Source organism: Lynx rufus, unplaced genomic scaffold (assembly GCF_022079265.1).
Source record: "Lynx rufus isolate CCGP_SWC_20201006 ecotype Redwood Valley unplaced genomic scaffold, mLynRuf1.p SCAF_3, whole genome shotgun sequence".
NCBI classification, from domain to species: domain Eukaryota; kingdom Metazoa; phylum Chordata; class Mammalia; order Carnivora; family Felidae; genus Lynx; species Lynx rufus.
Genome location: NW_025814845.1, coordinates 118403791 through 118422334, shown reverse-complemented (window position 1 = coordinate 118422334; position 18544 = coordinate 118403791). Strand labels below are relative to the sequence as shown.

Here is an 18544-nt window from a genome sequence, read left to right as displayed (position 1 = left end):
AACTTTGGTGTATAAGTGAAACAAAGGCATTCATTGCTAAACAGCAGTGGAAATCAATTTCTGACCTGAAATAAATGGCTTGGGAGTGTGGTAGATATACTGGCCTCATGAAAAAAGTATCAAGTCTTACCTTAATCTCTGGCCCTCCATTTTTCCCCTAAATCTATTAAAATCCTGGATGGCATAATCTTGTATTTCTTCCCTAATTACTTTCCATCCACAAATACAGTTTTTTTCAGAGCCTCCTTTTCTTGTTTCTCACAACATGTAATGTTAGGAAAGTATTTTATTGACTCATTGGCACTAAAGTATACGTAATATTTGAATTGTACTAGAGCTTAATCCAAGGAAACTTTCTGGCATTTAAGAAATAAACCATTTTTAGTAGTAGGGCCATTTAAAACCTCAGAAATAACATGTCAGTTGTCATCTACTGTATAAGTGAGCAAAGTTGACTAACAATGATCAGAAAAAATTCAGAAATGTATTTTTCGTGTGTATTATATGTAAGTACATATATTTTACGTATATTTATAAATACATATGCTTTAAGAAAATCTTTGGAAGAGAAAGAAATTAATAGATGGTAAATTAGAGAACCACAATAGCCACATTTATGAATTGGAATTTGATGTATTATTTTTTAATTTAATAACAACTTTATATCTCAGAAGCTACTGAAGAAAACAGAAGAAAAAAATTCTTAGAAATTCAAATGCACTAATGAATTATGATAAAACCAAATTTTGATTAAACAAATAATTAGAGTGGTACAATGATTAATAATTATGTTAATTGATCTTTATCTAATGTGCATGTATTTATAATTTAACTACTAACCTTTTATTTTTTTTCTTCCCTCCCAGTGTTAAAGAACCCAGTGTGTAAATTATATAGATTTCCTACATCTGACAATAAGTGGATGCGAATCCGGGAGCAGATGTCAGAGAGCATACTTTCTTTTCATATTCCTAAGGAATTGATTTCTCTTCACATAAAAGAAGACTTGTGTAGGTAAGAGAAAATAATTTATGATTGTCTTTCACATTATTTTTTCTACAAAACATTTTTTCTCAAAGTATGATTATAACACAAAAATCTAGACTTTTACTGCCCAGCCATTAGCCCTGTATGGCTGTTAATCATTTGAAATGCTACTATTCCAATTAAAAATGTTCTTTAAGTGTAAAATACACACGAGATTTTGAATTCTTATCACACAAATATAAAAAGGCCGATTTTAAAATGAAATTACTAAAATTTGGGGCATATGGAGGTTAAATAAAATATTAACTTCACTTGTTTTTTTAACTTTTAAACTATGACTACTAGAAAATTTAAACTTACATATATGACTCTCACTTATTGCTTCTATTTATTTCTATTATATAGTTGGTGTGTATCCAGTAATCTGAACTTTGACCTTACTAATAATCCTTTTGTCTTTACCTCATCTGCTTATGATTACTGTTTCTGTAAGAAATGCCTCCTGGGCTCTTTGGACTACTCACCTGTAACAAGGCTTTCAGATATTTGTTGGTCTAAAAATTCTTTTAGATGATTCATAAAGTATGCTATATTAATGGACGGTGTTGTTATCTAGCAAAATTAAATCTATTGCCATAGTAAAACAGAAAGATCTGGGAACTGTTTGTTAATAAGAATATCTCTGAGCCATGACAGATCAAACAATTTGTTTTTCTGCCTTATAAACCTCTAGTGACTTTAAAAATGCTGAATACTACATTATACTAAGCACTGTTAAGGGCCTACATTTCAGAAAATTAGCAGATACTTTTGTAACACTTGTAATTGCTGAAATACATACCTAAGTGTGAAATGTCTAAAATTTGGATTTCTGGCCTATGTTCACATTAATACACCAAGTTACTTAATAGTAGGTACCCTTTTGGTAGATTCTACAGTTCCCAAGGATATCATCTTGATCTAAAACAGTGAGCAAACAATGGACAAAGCAGGTCAAAGCTGGCAATATTGACAGTATATTTTAGAATAGGAATGACCACACAGAGACTATATTTCTATGTGAGGAATAAGTAAAAGAAAAAACACACAGCCAAGATTTTAGAGAAAATCAGATAGGAAATTGGGTTGTAAGGAAACAACCTGGACTCAGGGAAATAAATATTGAAAGAGGGACAAGGAGATATATATTTGAGAGTAGGAGAGTGAAGATAATCAGACCACAAAAATCAGACAACAGATATTGACTTGGGTCAAGAGAAGCTGTAACATGTTCAGGAAACTAAGCAGACTACTTATAAGAGCCAGCGGCAAGAATGAATTAATGTAAGCCAAATTATTCAATATCATCCTTATCTATAGCTAGTACTAAGAGTATGTAATGAAAACAACAAATTCCTAGGAAGGATAAACAAGTTTATAAGAGTTTGGATCTTCAAAGTCATAAAAGAATTCTCATCCTCAGCATTGTTGTATTCTAGATTATTGAACACTAAGAATTATTCCCACTAGTGTTATGTAAAGATCACATTTCATATGGAAGTTTTATAGAGAATAACTGTTCCTCACAGGGATTATAGAATAAGGAAGGACTCCATAAACAAGCATGAGTTAGAGGTCATAGCACGTTTATTTCAGCTTAGAACCACAGAAGAGGAGTTGCCAGAGGTGGCAGGTTTAAAAAAAAGTAGAGTTAGGCCTTGCCCCAAAAATGGCCCCTGAAAACTCCATCTAAGTTAGCCAGTCCTAAATTCCCACTAAAATGTCTGTATAATGCCAGTACCTTCTGGCCTGTAAGGTTTCTGTTGAAAAATCTGCTGAAAGCCTTATGAGGTTTCCTGTATATGTAACTATTCTGGATGCTTTTAAAATTCTTTCTTTATCACTGATTTTTGCCGTTTTAATTACTATGTGTCTTGGTGAGGACCTCCTTGGGTAAATTTTGCTGTGGGATCTCTGTGCCTCCTGGGTCTGGGTTTCTGTTTCCTTCCCCAAATTCAGGAAGCTTTCAGCTATTAGTTCTTCAAAATTTTTCTGCCTTTTTTTTTTTTAATCTCTCTTCTTCTTCTGAGGTCCCCATAATCCAATAGTCCCATTAGTGGGCACTTACCCAAAGAATACAAAACAACTAATTCAAAGGAATACATGCATGCCTATGTTTATTGCAGTATTATTTACAATAGCCAAATTATGTAAGCAATCTAAATGCCCATTAGTAGGTGATATATATATATATATGTATATATATATAATATATATATATATATATATGCATGTGTATATATATATATATATATATATATATATACATCTCAGAATATTATTCAGCCATAAACAAGAATAAAACCTTGTCATTTGCAACAACATGGATGGATCTAGAAAATATAATGCAAAGTGAAATAAACCAGTCAGCAGAAGACAAATACCGTATGATTTCACTCATATGTGGAGTTTAAGAAACAAAGCAAATGGACAAAGAAAACAAAAAGACAAACTGAAAAACAAACTCTTAAATATAGAGAACCAACAGATGGTTACCAGAAAGGAGGGATTGGTGATGGGTGATAAAGGTCAGGTGATTAAGAGTACACTTATTGTGATGAGCACTGAGTAATGTATGGAATTGTTGAAGTACTATATTGTACGCCTAAAATTAGTAGAACACTGTATGTTAACTACACTGGAATTAAAATTTAAAAAAATAATCTATAAAGACACAAAAAATAGAAAATTATGACCTTTCACAAAACATGGAAATTGATTAGCACACCACAATATTAAAATTTTAAAAATAATAATACATTATTATTATGCAATATACTGTTTATAACATGATGACTAATTATTAGGCTAATGTTTTAAGGTTTAGCATCTTAGTTGATGGACCACTAATGCTGTTTATCTAAAAATACTGCAACACAGTAGGAAAGAAAATGAAAAGACCCCTACTATTGTTCCAGTCTGTCTTTTGTCATCGGTTTAGAGACCCCTTAAAGGTTGATCAGCTGACCTTCTACATGTCTACTACTTGTGAATATTCCACAGTGCTATCTTTAACCCCTATCTTTTCTTCACTCCAGTTAATATCTCTCTGTCTATCCATTCACAGACAGTAAATCCCAGGGGGAAATAATGGGTAGGGAGTAAGGAGAAAGCAGCCATTAAGCCATTAAAGTTTAGTACGCATAACCTCTGTAATTGGTTTTATTACTTTTTAGCACACCAAAGTGTTGTCCATTTACCTGTTCTCTTCTCTTCCTATCTCTTTTTCCTTTGCACTTACAGAAAAAAAAAATCCAAACACATAGATAGGCCTGGGGGCAGTTCTGGTGGACACAAAGGAACAGTGAATCCAAATATGAAGTTGCGTTGCTAGGAACAAAACTAGGAACTGTCAATCGGTATACACTGGGAATTTTTCAGAGAAGAAAATCCAATTTCAATCCTATAGAACTCAATTATATAAATACCTGATAGATCTGAAAATTGGCTAGACACTGTAAAGACCAACCTGTTTCATATACCTTCTGCTTTCTCCACCAACTTTTCTGTGTAAATCTCCCATAATTAGTTTTTAAAAATTCAACAATGAATCTTTAACATTTTATAAAGAATAAGAGGGAAAAAATCACACTTTTGTGAAGACACAAAAGGGAGATAAGGAAAAACATAGGAAAACTGACTAGCCATCTCAGTAGAGTGTAAGAAGGTATGGTTATTAGGAAGCAGAATCAGAAACCCTTAAGAAAAGAATTATTATCCTTTAGGGAAAAAGCTGTAAAGAAACAGATAATGGAAGGAATAATGAAATTTTAAAATGCAGCAACCAACTGAAATCCAGAGAGCCAGAGAAAACAGATTTGACACTGAGAAATTGTATCAGTAATGTGGAAGACAAATATAATAAGTTCTCCTCAAATACTGAATGAGGGTGAAAAAAGTTCAGAATGATGGGGGAAAAGATGTTAGAAATACAAGGCACAGGATTGGGCACTATCAAATAATTTGAAGTGCTCTTAGGGAGGAACAACTCATGCAAAAGTTTGAAAGAAAACAGTAAAAAGTTATGCAGCTTTGGTGGTTTTTTGTTGTTGTTGTTTACATGCTAAAATCAGGCTAACCTTACACTTCTCTGCAGAAGCCAATAGAATAGCATCTACTGCTTTTTGAGAGGAAAAGGCTATGGCCCCACTTTATTGTATAGGGCAAGGTTATGAATATTTTATGAATGAAGGCAATGGAAGTGACATAAATATGCAGGAGCTCAAAAAATGCCGCTCACAAAATGTTCTTAAAAAATTTACTTGAAGACATATGCATCCAACTGAGAAATTAATTTAATTAAGAATTATTTTGGGACATCTGGGTGGCTCAGTCAGTTGAGCATCCAACTTTGGCTCAGGTCATGATCTCATGGTTCGTGGGTTTGAGCTCCATGTTGGGCTCTGTGCAGACAGCTCAGAGGCTGGAGTCTACTTTGGATTCTGTGTCACCCTTTCTCTCTCCCCTCCCCTACTCATGATCTGTCTCTCTCAAAAATGAATAAACATTAAAAAAAGACATATTTATAGTGTACTATGAATTGATATAATATATAATTATATTACATTATAAAATGTATATGATATAACATAATATAGTAAATTAAGAATCTGAGAGTGGGCCTTGTCCTGCAAAAAGAACTTCTAACATTTCTCTTGGTTGGATGGAATCTCCAGCCTGGACAGAGCTTTACTCTGAAGTTCTTTTCTCAGCTTCTTTTAACCCCAGTCTTACTCAGATCCCAGAAAGTACTTTACTCACCTCAACCTCCCTCCTAAACCTCACAACTTAGATGAACTGTCTTACTTTCTTTGATGAAGACTGCGGGTGGCATAGTGCTGTTATCTTTTAGTACTTCTAAACAGTACAAAGCACTTCATTTGCATCCTTGGAAATCTGTCCTGGGAAAATTATATTATATTATATTGGATTTTTTCCATAAAAAAAATATACACACTCTAGAAAATGGCCAAAAAAAAAAACCCAGTAAATTTCCTCTAAATCGACCACCCAGAAGGTATATTGTGTCTTTATTTTTTATATCTACTCTCATTTTCATAAGTCTTATTGTGGGAAGCAGAATTATGGTACCTATGACCATCATGCTCTGGTATCATGGTTAATTTTCCTTGCACATCTGAGTTGTATTATGAATAAATCTGTGATTCTACTATATGTTAAATAAAAGTGTAGGACACTAAATAGTGAAAATTATTGCATCTTAATTTTTATTTATATATAAATAACTAGAAGGAAAAATAGACTAGAAACATACTAGAGCGTTAGTTACATGTATATGAAGATAATAAAAATGGTTATCTCTGGATGGTGGTTTTAGAATAGTAATTTTCTACACAGCAATAGAAAGCAAATACATAAACTCTTACAATTAAAGAATAGACTTGCCAGCTAACCATATCTTGATTTCTTTTAATTTAAACAGTTTACATTCAAACATCGAAGTCTATTCAAAATTTAGTTCTCCCTCAGAATTGGTCTAAAAATTGTGGATGACTGTTTTGTTTTTTGTTTTTGTTATTGTTTTGTTTTGGAAAATTACCATTTAGAATTTAAGTTTTCCCCCTTCCCTACCTCAAGAAAATATGTAGGTAAATGAGGATGGGCTTACTCTGTTTTCATGGCAACTGTGACAAAAGGATTCTTGATTCCTTGCAGTGTCTTTTGGATGCCTAGTGGTTTCTATCATGGGCTGACAGGAAACCACTGAAATGTCATGGACTCTCTCTCCGTGGCCTTCTGGGGTACTTTGAAAGTTTCCCTTTATTTTGAGTTCAGTTCAATATTAATACTTTCAACATTTTTGTTTAATTGTTTTACATTTAAAATTTTAATTATCTGGTGGGGTTCTTGGGTGGCTCAGTCAGTTAAACTCTTGGTTTTGGCTCACGTCATGAACCCATGACTCCATGGGTTTCGAGCCCTGCATTTGACTCTGCGCTGGCAGCGCAGAACCTGCTTGGGATTCTCTCTCTCTTCCCCTCTGTCTGCCCCTCCCCAACTTGTACTGTCTCTGTCTCTCTCAAAATAATTAAATTAAAAACTTAAAAAGAAATAAATTTTAATTATCTGGGACTTATTAGATTACATTTATAAAATGAAATGCCAAATTAGCTGCATTTCTAAAAACTTAGTATTTTCAATATCACTTTTTCAGTGTTCCATTTCTCTTACCTCCTTATTATACTTGCTAGTTTCCATGTTTCTCCATTGTCAACACCAAAGTAATTAAGAAAATTAAACAGTGACAACAACAAAATTACTTTTAAAAGAATTGAATATTTGGAATCTTTGCTCTTTATATTCAAGAATATGGCCTGCTAAAATCTTCTTTTATGCATACAAAACACTATTTTAGTTTTTCATGTATAAAAAACTTCTGTATGCTTATTGTAAAGATTGATATACTTTATTTTTATTGATTTTTTGAAAGAGAATTCTTGTGGACTTATCAATTCTAGTCTTCCTGTTGTCTTAGTTATTTCTAGTTTTGTCCTTATTATTTTCTTTCTTTTTTTGAAACAGCCTTTTGCATGAACTATGTGCTGTCGTTTTTTTCTGTTTTGTTTATTTTTCTCTTTTTTGAGACATTTGATATATAACATTATATTAATTTCAAGTGTACAACATAAAAAACTCATTTATTCATTTTTGTACATGTTCACTCCACCTGCTCTAATCCCAACCACCATCATGTATTGCCTGTGATAGTGCAACAGTCTACTAATGGCTTTTCTGCCTGTGGCTTTATCTTCTTAAAATACATGGGTCACATCTGATTGAAAATATTATAAAATTCAGATTTCCAGTATGAGTTTTCTTGAGACAGCCTTGATATTTAATCTCTTGAGACCCATACTACAATTATGTGTTGGGAAGGGAAGGGGGAGGTTCTGCTTACAAAGTACTCACTGTAACACCTTGCTTTTGAGAAGTTTACTGAATTACTTCATAATCATGATACATACAGGGTTAGTGTTAAAAAACAGACCAGTTATTTGATCTAGCATGCCTGAAGGATAAGGGGAAATGGCAACTGGCTTATTTATTATGGAAAAGAAATATAATGGAAAAGAAAAGAAGAATGACATGTTAAAGACAACTCAGAGATTCTAAATATGTAGAAAGCGTGAAAGCGTGTGTGTGTGTGTGTGTGTGTGTGTGTGTGTGTGTGTATGTGTTTATGTGCATCTTTGCCTGTATTTATAATGCTTTAAGTTTTACTGTCCTTCAGCTTGGCTTGCACACAAACAAGTCATGTAGGTCTTGCCAAACTACCACCTATAAAATTTTTATAGTTTGTTCTAGTGTTGCTACATATTTTGTTTATGTTGAGTGTTTTCTTTGGATTTTGTCCTACTTTAAAGGTTTCCTGTGCTCAGTCTACACTGAAATATGTTAGTTACTAGATAAAATGCTGGTGTTTGTAGAGCTGAAGCTTCATGACAGCTACAAATATATAAATCATGGTGTGCATACACAACCATTTGGATGGGAGGTTCTATGGCCATATAGTGTTTGGCTTTATATTAAAAAATAAGTGTACATTTCTACACTATAAAATATATGAAAACCTAGTTTGGTATAACAAGTTTTAAATAAATGAAATATTTCAGTGAACATAAACCCTATGGTCCATAAAACTCCCCAGGGGAAAAATTAGTTTGATTTATGTCATTCATTTTTGTCTTTTGATCTCATGGGTGGGGAAAGAGAAACTTTCTGGCATGTACATTGGGAGTTTAGAAGAAAAGATAAGAATATTTTATATCAGTGAACTTTAAGGCTTTCTTAGGTTTTACATAAAATATAAATATTATATGTATGATGCAGAGAAACAATCTTGTAAATAAAATATAAAAAATATGAACCAAAATACTTTAGTAGGGAAAAATGTGATAGTGTTTGGGACGTACAAACTTTCAAGTTTTATTACTACCTCTTAGGGATAATGTACACGCTTTGTCTTATATATTAGTGTTTGTAAATATTGTACATATACTAAATTTATAGTGATAAAATATTTTATATCGATAAAGTTAAACAATTTTTTAACACTGTATATGTCAAGTGTTCTGTATTCTATACCTCTACTATTATAGATATTAATATAGCCATATTATAGCTACATTATTATTATTATATTATTATATAACTATAAGTGTATCTATGTAGATATATATCCATATCTTAAATCTATTTCTTGAACATAGTGTATTCTTATATATGAAAAAGGTTTTTTGGTAAGATATTTTGAAATTCCAGGCTGAAAGCCTAGCTGTTGCACAGAGATAGATGTTTTAGAGACATGTTCTACATGCTTACTTAAATATTATCATATGCTGTTAAATTGGTTTCCTAAGCATTATATCTAGTTTGAGACAAATGCAGAAAATATTTCTCACTTTCTACCTTATCTTAATGCATTTTATGAATCTCATATAAAAGTTCATTTTATTTCAAGATGATAATACTACAGAAGTGCCTTTTTTTTAAAGTGTTAAGATTATGTATTAAGAATTATAAACTAAAAGTAGAATATATTCAGGTAAATTCTTGTTCAAAAACATCCTCATGATACAAAAAGACACATGGTAGGATTATACAACATAGTGACCCAGCCTGTGCATTTGACATGGTCTAACATTCTAAAATATAATTTATGTACTTTGTTTCAAGATTTATTAATCACCAGACAGGCTTTGCCTTTACATGGCCTACGAGGCAAGCAGGACCTTGTGTCTACTTACTTCTCCAGCCTCATCCCATGCCTTATTTAATCTGGTGTGGTTGAACCACATGCCTTTTGAGAGGTCTATCAACATTTGCATTCTTGAATAAAATAAAGGCACACTGAAAATCTTTACTGACCTTAAAAAAACACTGATCAATGGTAAAAGTGATAGGGAGCCAGTCATTCTGTTTAAATCTCATATATATCAAATAGACCTCAAACTGATGAATCTCGTAGATGTTTTATAATGTTCTCTTCCACTTTGTTTCTCGTGGTACTTTTTTTTTCTGTCTCTCTTGCTTGCTCACTCTGAGAAAAATCTTTAGTCCTAAAGATCCAAAAATGAGGAATAAAAAATATTACATGAGGACTCCACTGGTGATTCATATCCAATTAGTGTTATTTCTTCTGTTCATTTTTCTTCATGCAGTGTTGATGCTCAGTTGGAATACTATGTGGTGTGTTATTTATCATGGAAAGTGCATTTGCCCTCCTGCCTCCCAGGATCCAGGGCAGATGCTGTGTGCCATTAAGTTCATTGTTATGGATTCTTGGTATCATTTAATGAGAGGTCCTGTAGAGCACTTAGTATTGTCAAGCTGGCGATAGAAATATGTGTTTTATTTTGCTGTTTGAATATTACGATATCTGCACAGGAGCAAATATGGCAAAACTCATTTAGAGTTTTTTTTTTCCCTTATTGTGCCAAGATTATTTAAAATGGAATGAGCAGGGAAAGTGTGCTGTAATGGTAAAAACACAGAATTGGAATTACTATGGACCTTAGTTCAAAAACCTCTGCCACTCAATACATGCTTATGATTACAGAAAATTACTTAATCTTTCAATTTCTACATTTTTGTAGGTAATAACATTATCACCTGTCTTATAAGGCTACTGTAGTAATTAAATGAGCAATCAGGAGACTCTAGGGTTTTGTTTTGAGGTGTGTGTGTGTGTGTGTGTGTGTGTGTGTGTAAGTACAGCTCTGGGTTTGAAAGCTGGCTTTCCCAAACTCTACTTAATAGCTATGTGACATGGCACAATTAGCTATGTGACATATAATAGCTATGTGACATGGCCTGCTACATGCATTCATAGACCTTTAGTATGTGGAAACCACTCTTACCATCCATGTAAAGAATCACATACACAGTAGACACTTCATATAGCAAACCTATTGCTATTGTTGATCTTAGCTGAATGCTATAGTGCATCAGACACACAACTGAGTCTATAATTTATTTTAACCTCCTCTAGCTTACTAACCTGGCACATCTCATAGGTATGTGCATTATGCGTTACCACAAATTTCCAGCGGGCAGAAAAGCAGGCTGGGCATGTCTTCAGCCACAAAGCTGGTGTGTTTGGAGCTGAAACAGTGATTTTGGAATGAAAATCAGGCTGCAAATTAATTGGGGACTTCTAGGCCACAGAAAAGGAAGAACTTGTCAATTTTCTTGTGTTATTTCTAAAATCTAGCATAATATCTAGCATATAATAAGCCCTCAGTAATGCAATATTTTTCCTAAGAACAAGTGAAACTGTTATCAGAGAATGATACGGTTGCATTTAGAAAAAGGGAGGAGGGGCACCTGGGTGGCTCAGCTGGTTGAGCGTCTGACTCTCCTTTTGGGCCTGGGTCATGATCTCACTGCATTGGGCTCTGCGCTGACTTTGGATTCTTTCTGTCTTTCTCCCTCTGCTCCTTCCCTGCTTGCGCTAGCTTGTGCTGTCTTGCTCTCTCTCTCTCTCTCTCTCAAATAAATTTAAGAAAAAGGGAGGCAAATGTAGAGGGATAAAACAATGTAGGTGGTATTGTTGTTGCCTAGGCTGATAATTATAGTGGCTTAGACCAGGGTGATAGTGGGAGAAATGGAGAAGTATACATACATCTGTGCATTTTTAAGCAGCTAAAATCAACAGAACTTCCTGATGGATTATATCTGGAGATAAAGTGCTCAGGATCACTCAAGCATTCTGGCCTGCATGACTGAATAGATTGGTATATGTCGCTGATAGTAGGTGAGCGTGCGGTTTAGAAGAAAGAAAGGAGTCCTGACAGGTTCTTAGCTGGACCATCTGGGTCTGTGCTATCCAATACAGTAGCCATTTGCCCCATATGGCTATTTAAACTTAAGTTAAAATTTATTAACATTAAATGAAACTTAAGATTCCATTCTGTAGTTAACTTAGTCACCTTTCAAATGCTCAATAGTCACATATGACTAAATAGCCATCATATTAAATAGCACAGCTATCGAACATTCCTATTATCACACACAGTTTTACTGGACAACACAGATGTAGAATAAACAACAGTGGCATCTAAAGAAGGACTACAGTATAAAACTCTTTCTTCCTGCCCGTTAGAATTTAGTGTGGAGAATGAGAAGGGTGACATCAAGCTTTCTACTTTACATTTGCAGGTAAAAGATAAAAGGTTTTCTTATTCTGTTTTTCCAAGTTGTAGTATCAAGATACATGTTCTGCGCAGTGATTTCTAGTGGGAATGAGATTGTATAAAGTTTCTTTTTTTAATTTCTTTTTATTTTATTTTGAGAGAGAGAGAGCAAGCAGCGGAGGGGCAAAGAGAAAGGGAGGCAGAATCCCAAGCAGGCTCCGTGCTGTCAGCACAGATGTGGGGCTCCAACTCACAAACCGTGAGATCATCACCTGAGCCCAAGTCAAGAGTCGGAGGCTTAAATGACTGAGCCACCCATATTGTACAATGTTTCTAATGGAGAATCCATCTAGTATACTAGTTTAAAACATGGACACCAAAGACATATCTCCTGGGTTAATCATGGTTCTGCTACTCACTATCTGGGTGACCTTGGGTAAATTACTTCTCTAAGTTTAATTTTCCTCATTTGTAAAATGAAGATAATAATAATACCTATTTCAATGGGCTGTTATGCATATTGAATGAATGAATATTTGTTAACTTCTTATTACATTGCCTGACATAAATAACCATAATAAACACAGCATATTTTTTAAATTAACAGAAAATAAATAAGAATTTTGTTCTGTTGTTGACATACTTGGGAATTATGGTAGCCAAGGCTGGCTGGTAAGTGAACACTTCAGCAAAATATTTGAGTGAGCCCTCTGTTGAGCTGAATAGAAGTTGCATTCAGGTGAGTCCCTCAAGTGAGAGATTTCAGTCTTCCTATTCAGGAAGAAACCATACTCACCAGGAATTAAAATAAAAAAGAGAATAAGGGTTAGGCATCCGACTTTGGCTCAGGTCATGATCTCACGGTTTGTGAGTTGGAGCCCCTTGTCAGGCTCTGTGCTGATAGTGTGGAACCTGGAGCCTGCTTCAGATTCTGTGTCTCCCTCTTTCTCTGTCCCTCCCCCACTCATACTCTTTCTCTCTCTCTCCAAAAATAAACAAACATTAAAAAAATTAAAAAAATAAAGAGAGCAAGATTTATAGTCACAAAACCTGGGCGCAAGTCTTGATTCTGCCACTTACTAGCAATATGGCATTCAATAAATCACTTCACTTCTCAATTCTATTCTTCTCATTTGTCTAAAGCGATGTCATTCAATAGAACTATTCATGATGTTAGAAATGTTCTCTACTTGAAGATGATAGCTATGTGACTAATAAGCACTTGAAATGTGCTGAGTCGACCTGAAGTTTTAATTGTGCTTAGTCCAGCTGGCTCTGGAACGATTGTGTCCAAGGTTTGTTTTGAAAATAAAGAAGAGATACATTCTATACAGAAGTATTTTTGGTTACTTGGAACGCCTTACAGTGCTCACCAAAGAGACTCACTGCCAAGCATCTTGTGGAGCCACTTGAATGGCATCTAATTATGAAACTTGACTAGGAGGTGTCTGGCACTCCAGGTTTAGGGATGGAAAGGGAAGGAAAAACAGCCTGAAATGGTTTCAATTTCTAAGCTTACGAGCACGAGTAATGGAAAGGTGCTGAGAGTGCCAGCACAGTTTTTTGCTTTGCCCCCTGAACTTTCAGGTACAGTTCATAGTTTTCATGGATACCCAGAATGAAAAGACATGCATTTAATATATGTGGATTTCAGACAGACTTCACATTATATGCCACACTTTAAAAACCAGTGGAACACTGAGCTTTAAGATATTAAATATATATATATATATATATATATATATATATATATCATCTATCTTTGATAACTTGAAAACAAACTTCAAAGTGTAAATAAGATGTTACTTAAAAGTAAATAACCGCCGGGCCGCCTGGGTGGCTCAGTCAGTTAAGTGACTGGCCTTAGCTCAGGTCAGGATCTCACGTTGGTGGGTTTCAGCCCCGCATCTGGCTCTGTTCTGACAGCTCAGAGCCTGGAGCTTGCTTAGGATTCTGTGTCTCCCTCTCTCTCTGTCCTCCCCCACTCACGCTCTGTCTCTGTCTCTCTCAAAAATAAGTAAACAGTAAAAAAAAAAGAAGAAGAAGTAAATAAACACCAAATCACCTTGATCAGGAACAGCAAATAGACTTTTAAGGTAGAATAAGACATGCTTATTTTTATCCCTCATTGTTTTCTAACACAGTTCCATAAAACTAAATGATGGAATCTGGCTATTCATCAGTACAAACTGCTACAGTGATTACAACTAAACCCTGCAGTTACTGTGTTCCAGTGTTTAGTCTTTGTACATAACTTGAAACCTTCTTGAATATACAGTACAACGGCTGCTTATTTTAATGTCAGGTGAAAATCAGAAGGAGTGACCATTCAGAATATCCCATCATTTTTCAGTGAAATAGTGACTCACGGACTGCAACATTAACCACGTTGTCATTTTTTTAATGCACTTTTTTCAAAGCCTGTGATTTATGGCTGCAATTTTTATCCCCACATGGGTTCAAGCACAGACGGTTTGAATTGTGGGTTGAACATACTGTGAAAAATATTGTGAAACTTGACATCTAGTTGAACTTTGTTCAGCTTTATGGTGTCACCCAACCACTTTATGAAATTGAAGCCACCCCCGAGTCATTTATGTCATCTATTCTTCATTGACTGTTTAGTGTTTAATTTTTTTTCCCTAATGGGTAAATTCTGTTATGATTCTTTTAGGTTTGATTTAAGGCCTAACTTTGCTCAATGAATGAAAGCAACCTGGCTATTACACTTTGTACCCGTGTATGCCCACATATAGTTTTAGAGTATGATAACTACCAGAAGGCTCTGGTTAAATTGTATAGCTATTTTTATTGTACAAAGTGGTATTGTGCAGCTCATTGTGGGGAAATATTTCTATTTACTGAGGTAATAACAATTTCAAATAACATTTTAATGCCTTTTTTTACTGGGCCTTTGGTATATGAATTTTTATCAGGCTATTTGGTCCTCCTACATTCTTGTAAATGAATTAACTATTATTCTCAGTTACTCTTTCTTACAATGATTACTTTTCATAATTTCAGGAATTTTTGAATTTACATACTCAGGTTTTAAAATTTTATTATTCTGGGTTCACAGCCCTAGCAAAAGAGGTTCTCACATGTGGAGCAGTGACTTCAGCACTAGAGAGATTTCTTGTGCATGTCCCTTAGACGAGCTAAACGACTCTATAGTCATTTTTCTTTTGAAGAAGTCTAGAAAGATGTTGCTGTGGCCAATGTCAGAGAAATTACTACCTGTGCTCTCTTCTAGGATTTTCATGTCTCATATATAGGTCCCTAACCCATTTTGAGATTATTTTTGTGTATGTTGTAAGAAAGTGGACCAATTTCATTCTTTTGCATATAGCTGTCCAACCCCATTTGTTGAAAAGACTGTCTTTTTCCCATTGAATTCTTTTCTTCTTTGTTGAAGATTAATCAAGAGTATCTACAAAATACAGCAAGAGAGATAGGAGATCATGAAATGTCCTGAACTATACTCTAGATTTTTCCATCCCACCCCATTTCCCCAACATTTTGCCCCAAACAGAGGGAAATCTTTGTAATGGAATCCCTGTATAATTAGTGTGTTAGTGAGGGTTCTCCAGAGAGGCAGAATCAATACCGTGTGTGTGTGTGTGTGTGTGTGTGTGTGTGTGTGTGTGTGTAGAAAGAAACAGAGACAGACAGAGACAGACAGATTTATTATAAGGAATGGCTCACACAGTTATGATGGCTGGCAAATCTTAACATCTTCAGGGTAAGTCCACAAACTGGAGACCCAGGACAGTCTATGATACCGTTCTAATCCAAAGGCCAGTGAGCTTGAAGCCCAGGAAAAGCCACTGTTTCAATTTGAGTGCAAAGGCAAGAAAAAGCCAATGTCCTATTTCAAAGTCAGCCAGTCAAGAGAAATTCTTTCTTACTCAGGGAGGGGTCAACCTGTTGCTCTAAACCCCTTCAACTGCTTGGTGAGGCCTACCAAAATTAGTGAGGACAAGGTACTTTGCTCAGTATACCAATTCAAATGTTTATCTCACCCAGAAACACCTACCATAGCATTTAACTAAATATCTGGATACCTTGTGATTCAGCCAAGTTGACATATAAAATTAACCATCACAGTAAGGAATGCCATATTAAGATACATTTTCAGGTCTTTCTCTATCCCTAAAGAAGACATGACCAATCCAGAGTTGCAGACCTAGATCATACAAGGTTAGAGGACTCAACAGTGTCTCGTTTTATCTATTGCATTTATTCATTTTAACTGGGACAGAGCTCAACATTCTACTTTTAGGTTAGTTTATATTCTGACTTGATCTCAAATTTCAGGAAGATTGAAGAACAACAGTCTGTAAGCAAACCTTTCATTCAGTCAGTCATCAGGCTCAACACTTCCCACAAACTAAGGACTGTGGTAGGACACAAAGATAAATAAGGCAAGTGTGCCACACTCACAGACTTAGAGCAAATATTCCCGCTGTTGGAATTTCTCCTTGAATACATCATCAGTAGGTTTTAAAACTATGTTGTAAGTAGAAGATAAACATTCTCTTCTTTTAACTATGTTCTATTTTGGTGATCTTAAACCTAATTTTATTTTTTTTAGCAGGAAAAACTTATTTTTTTCATACAGAACTATACATGGGGAGGGCACCTGGGTGGCTCAGTCGATTAAGTGTCCGACTCTTGGTTTTGACTCAGGTCACGATCTCATGGTTTCAAGTGAGTTTGAGCCCCACATCGGGCTCCGTGCTGACAGTGCTGATCCTACTTGGGATTCTCTCTCTCTGCCCCTCCCCTGCTCATGCTGTTTCTGTTTCTCTCAAAACTAAATAAAATTAAAAAAAAAAAAGATCTGTACATGCAATTTCAGTATTAATCAAAAAAAATTCAATTGGAGCTGGTGATTGGCTGGAATAAGGAAAAGGTCCTGATGCCTGTTCATGTACTTGACTTCTCTTTCATCAACACCCTCCCCTGTCCCTGAGCCACAGGGTGTAGGGAAAGAAGTTTAAAAACTATCCATCTATTTAATATTCCTTCCAATGTTTTATGAATTATATGTAAAAACTTTAAAACAGGTTTGGCTATTTTTCTTCAGGTTTCCCTGGAACTGATTTTGTGTTCAGTTATTTCCCTTCATTCTTCTTAGAGTTGTTTGTTTGTTTTTAATCTCATTTTTCTCCTTACACTATTTAATAGTCTGGTGTTTCAAGCATATTATATGCTTAGTAGTGTGTTCCTTTATGGAAGGTTCAGAGGATCAGAATGACCTCCTGAAACTTGTGATTTTGCTGAAGAGGTAAAGCCTATATTTTTGAAATATTTAAGCAAGGTAGGACAAAAGAAGCCATGTAGACAAACAGTGTACCATGAGGTTATTTCCAGAGATTGGCATGAATATTTCATCAAGTATCAAGAATATCACACTTTTACAGTTGGAATGCCAAGATCCAGAGTGTAAAGATATTTTTCAAGTAAGCCTTAGCGATCATCTGTGTCCTTTGAGATTTATTTTATCTGGTTTACCTTTTATTTTTGCAGGTAGCAACGTAAAAGGGAATGGATGGCAGTAAATGCCAAAAAAATGTTTAATGTGTATGAGGCCTAAGCTTATTAGTATTTGAATATTCAGTCTTTTCTTTCAACATCTTTTTTTTTTTTTTTGGCTACTTCTTGGACTCTAGGAGAGTCCTAGCCTATCTATTAGAAGATTTTTTTGAAACGTAGAGTTCTAGTGATAGTAAAGTAATGAATTCATAAAAGATTGTATGTGTTTAGGAGGGCAGTGGATTTTCCAGAAAGACATTTTTGCCGTTATTGTTGTAAAGTAGCAGTTGAAGGAGACAGCTTTTAAAAGTAGATGCTGTTGTTGCTGTGAATAAATGAGAATGTTTATAGATGGGGAAGGAGTATTTTTAAAAATATTTTTCTATGGATTAAAAATGCATTTACACAGTTCATCTCTTTTGCCATTCACACCAAAGGCAGAGTGAAGATGTGTAACTATTTAACTGAAACATTAATGCCAAGATTGCTACCCAGATAAATGTGGAGACATGCAAAGACTCTGTCTATGGGTCTTGTAATATTGGACACCAGTACACACTTGAACGTATTTTAGGGAATATCAGTTACCATGCACTGCACACCTAGTAGCTGTACCATTCTAACTAAAAGGTCCAGATATAACAATACCAAACAATAACTTACCCTTTGTTCAAAGTTCACTTTAAAAGTACATGAAGGGGCGCCTAGGTGGCGCAGTCGGTTGAGTGTCCGACTTCAGCCAGGTCACGATCTCCCTGTCCGTGAGTTCGAGCCCCGCGTCGGGCTCTGGGCTGATGGCTCCGAACCTGGAGCCTGTTTCCGAT

The 18544-nt window shown here is 34.9% G+C and overlaps 1 protein-coding gene across 3 annotated transcripts in view; it reads left to right on the top strand.

The window, feature by feature from the left end:
• The window catches only part of INPP4B (inositol polyphosphate-4-phosphatase type II B), a 763493-nt gene that overhangs the window by 567224 nt on the left and 177725 nt on the right, over window positions 1-18544 (top strand). For all 3 annotated transcript variants that reach the window (XM_047091642.1, XM_047091644.1, XM_047091643.1), the window contains one exon: window positions 867-1014. In XM_047091642.1, coding sequence (XP_046947598.1) covers window positions 867-1014 — 148 coding nt within the window. The remainder of the gene's footprint in view (window positions 1-866; window positions 1015-18544) is intronic.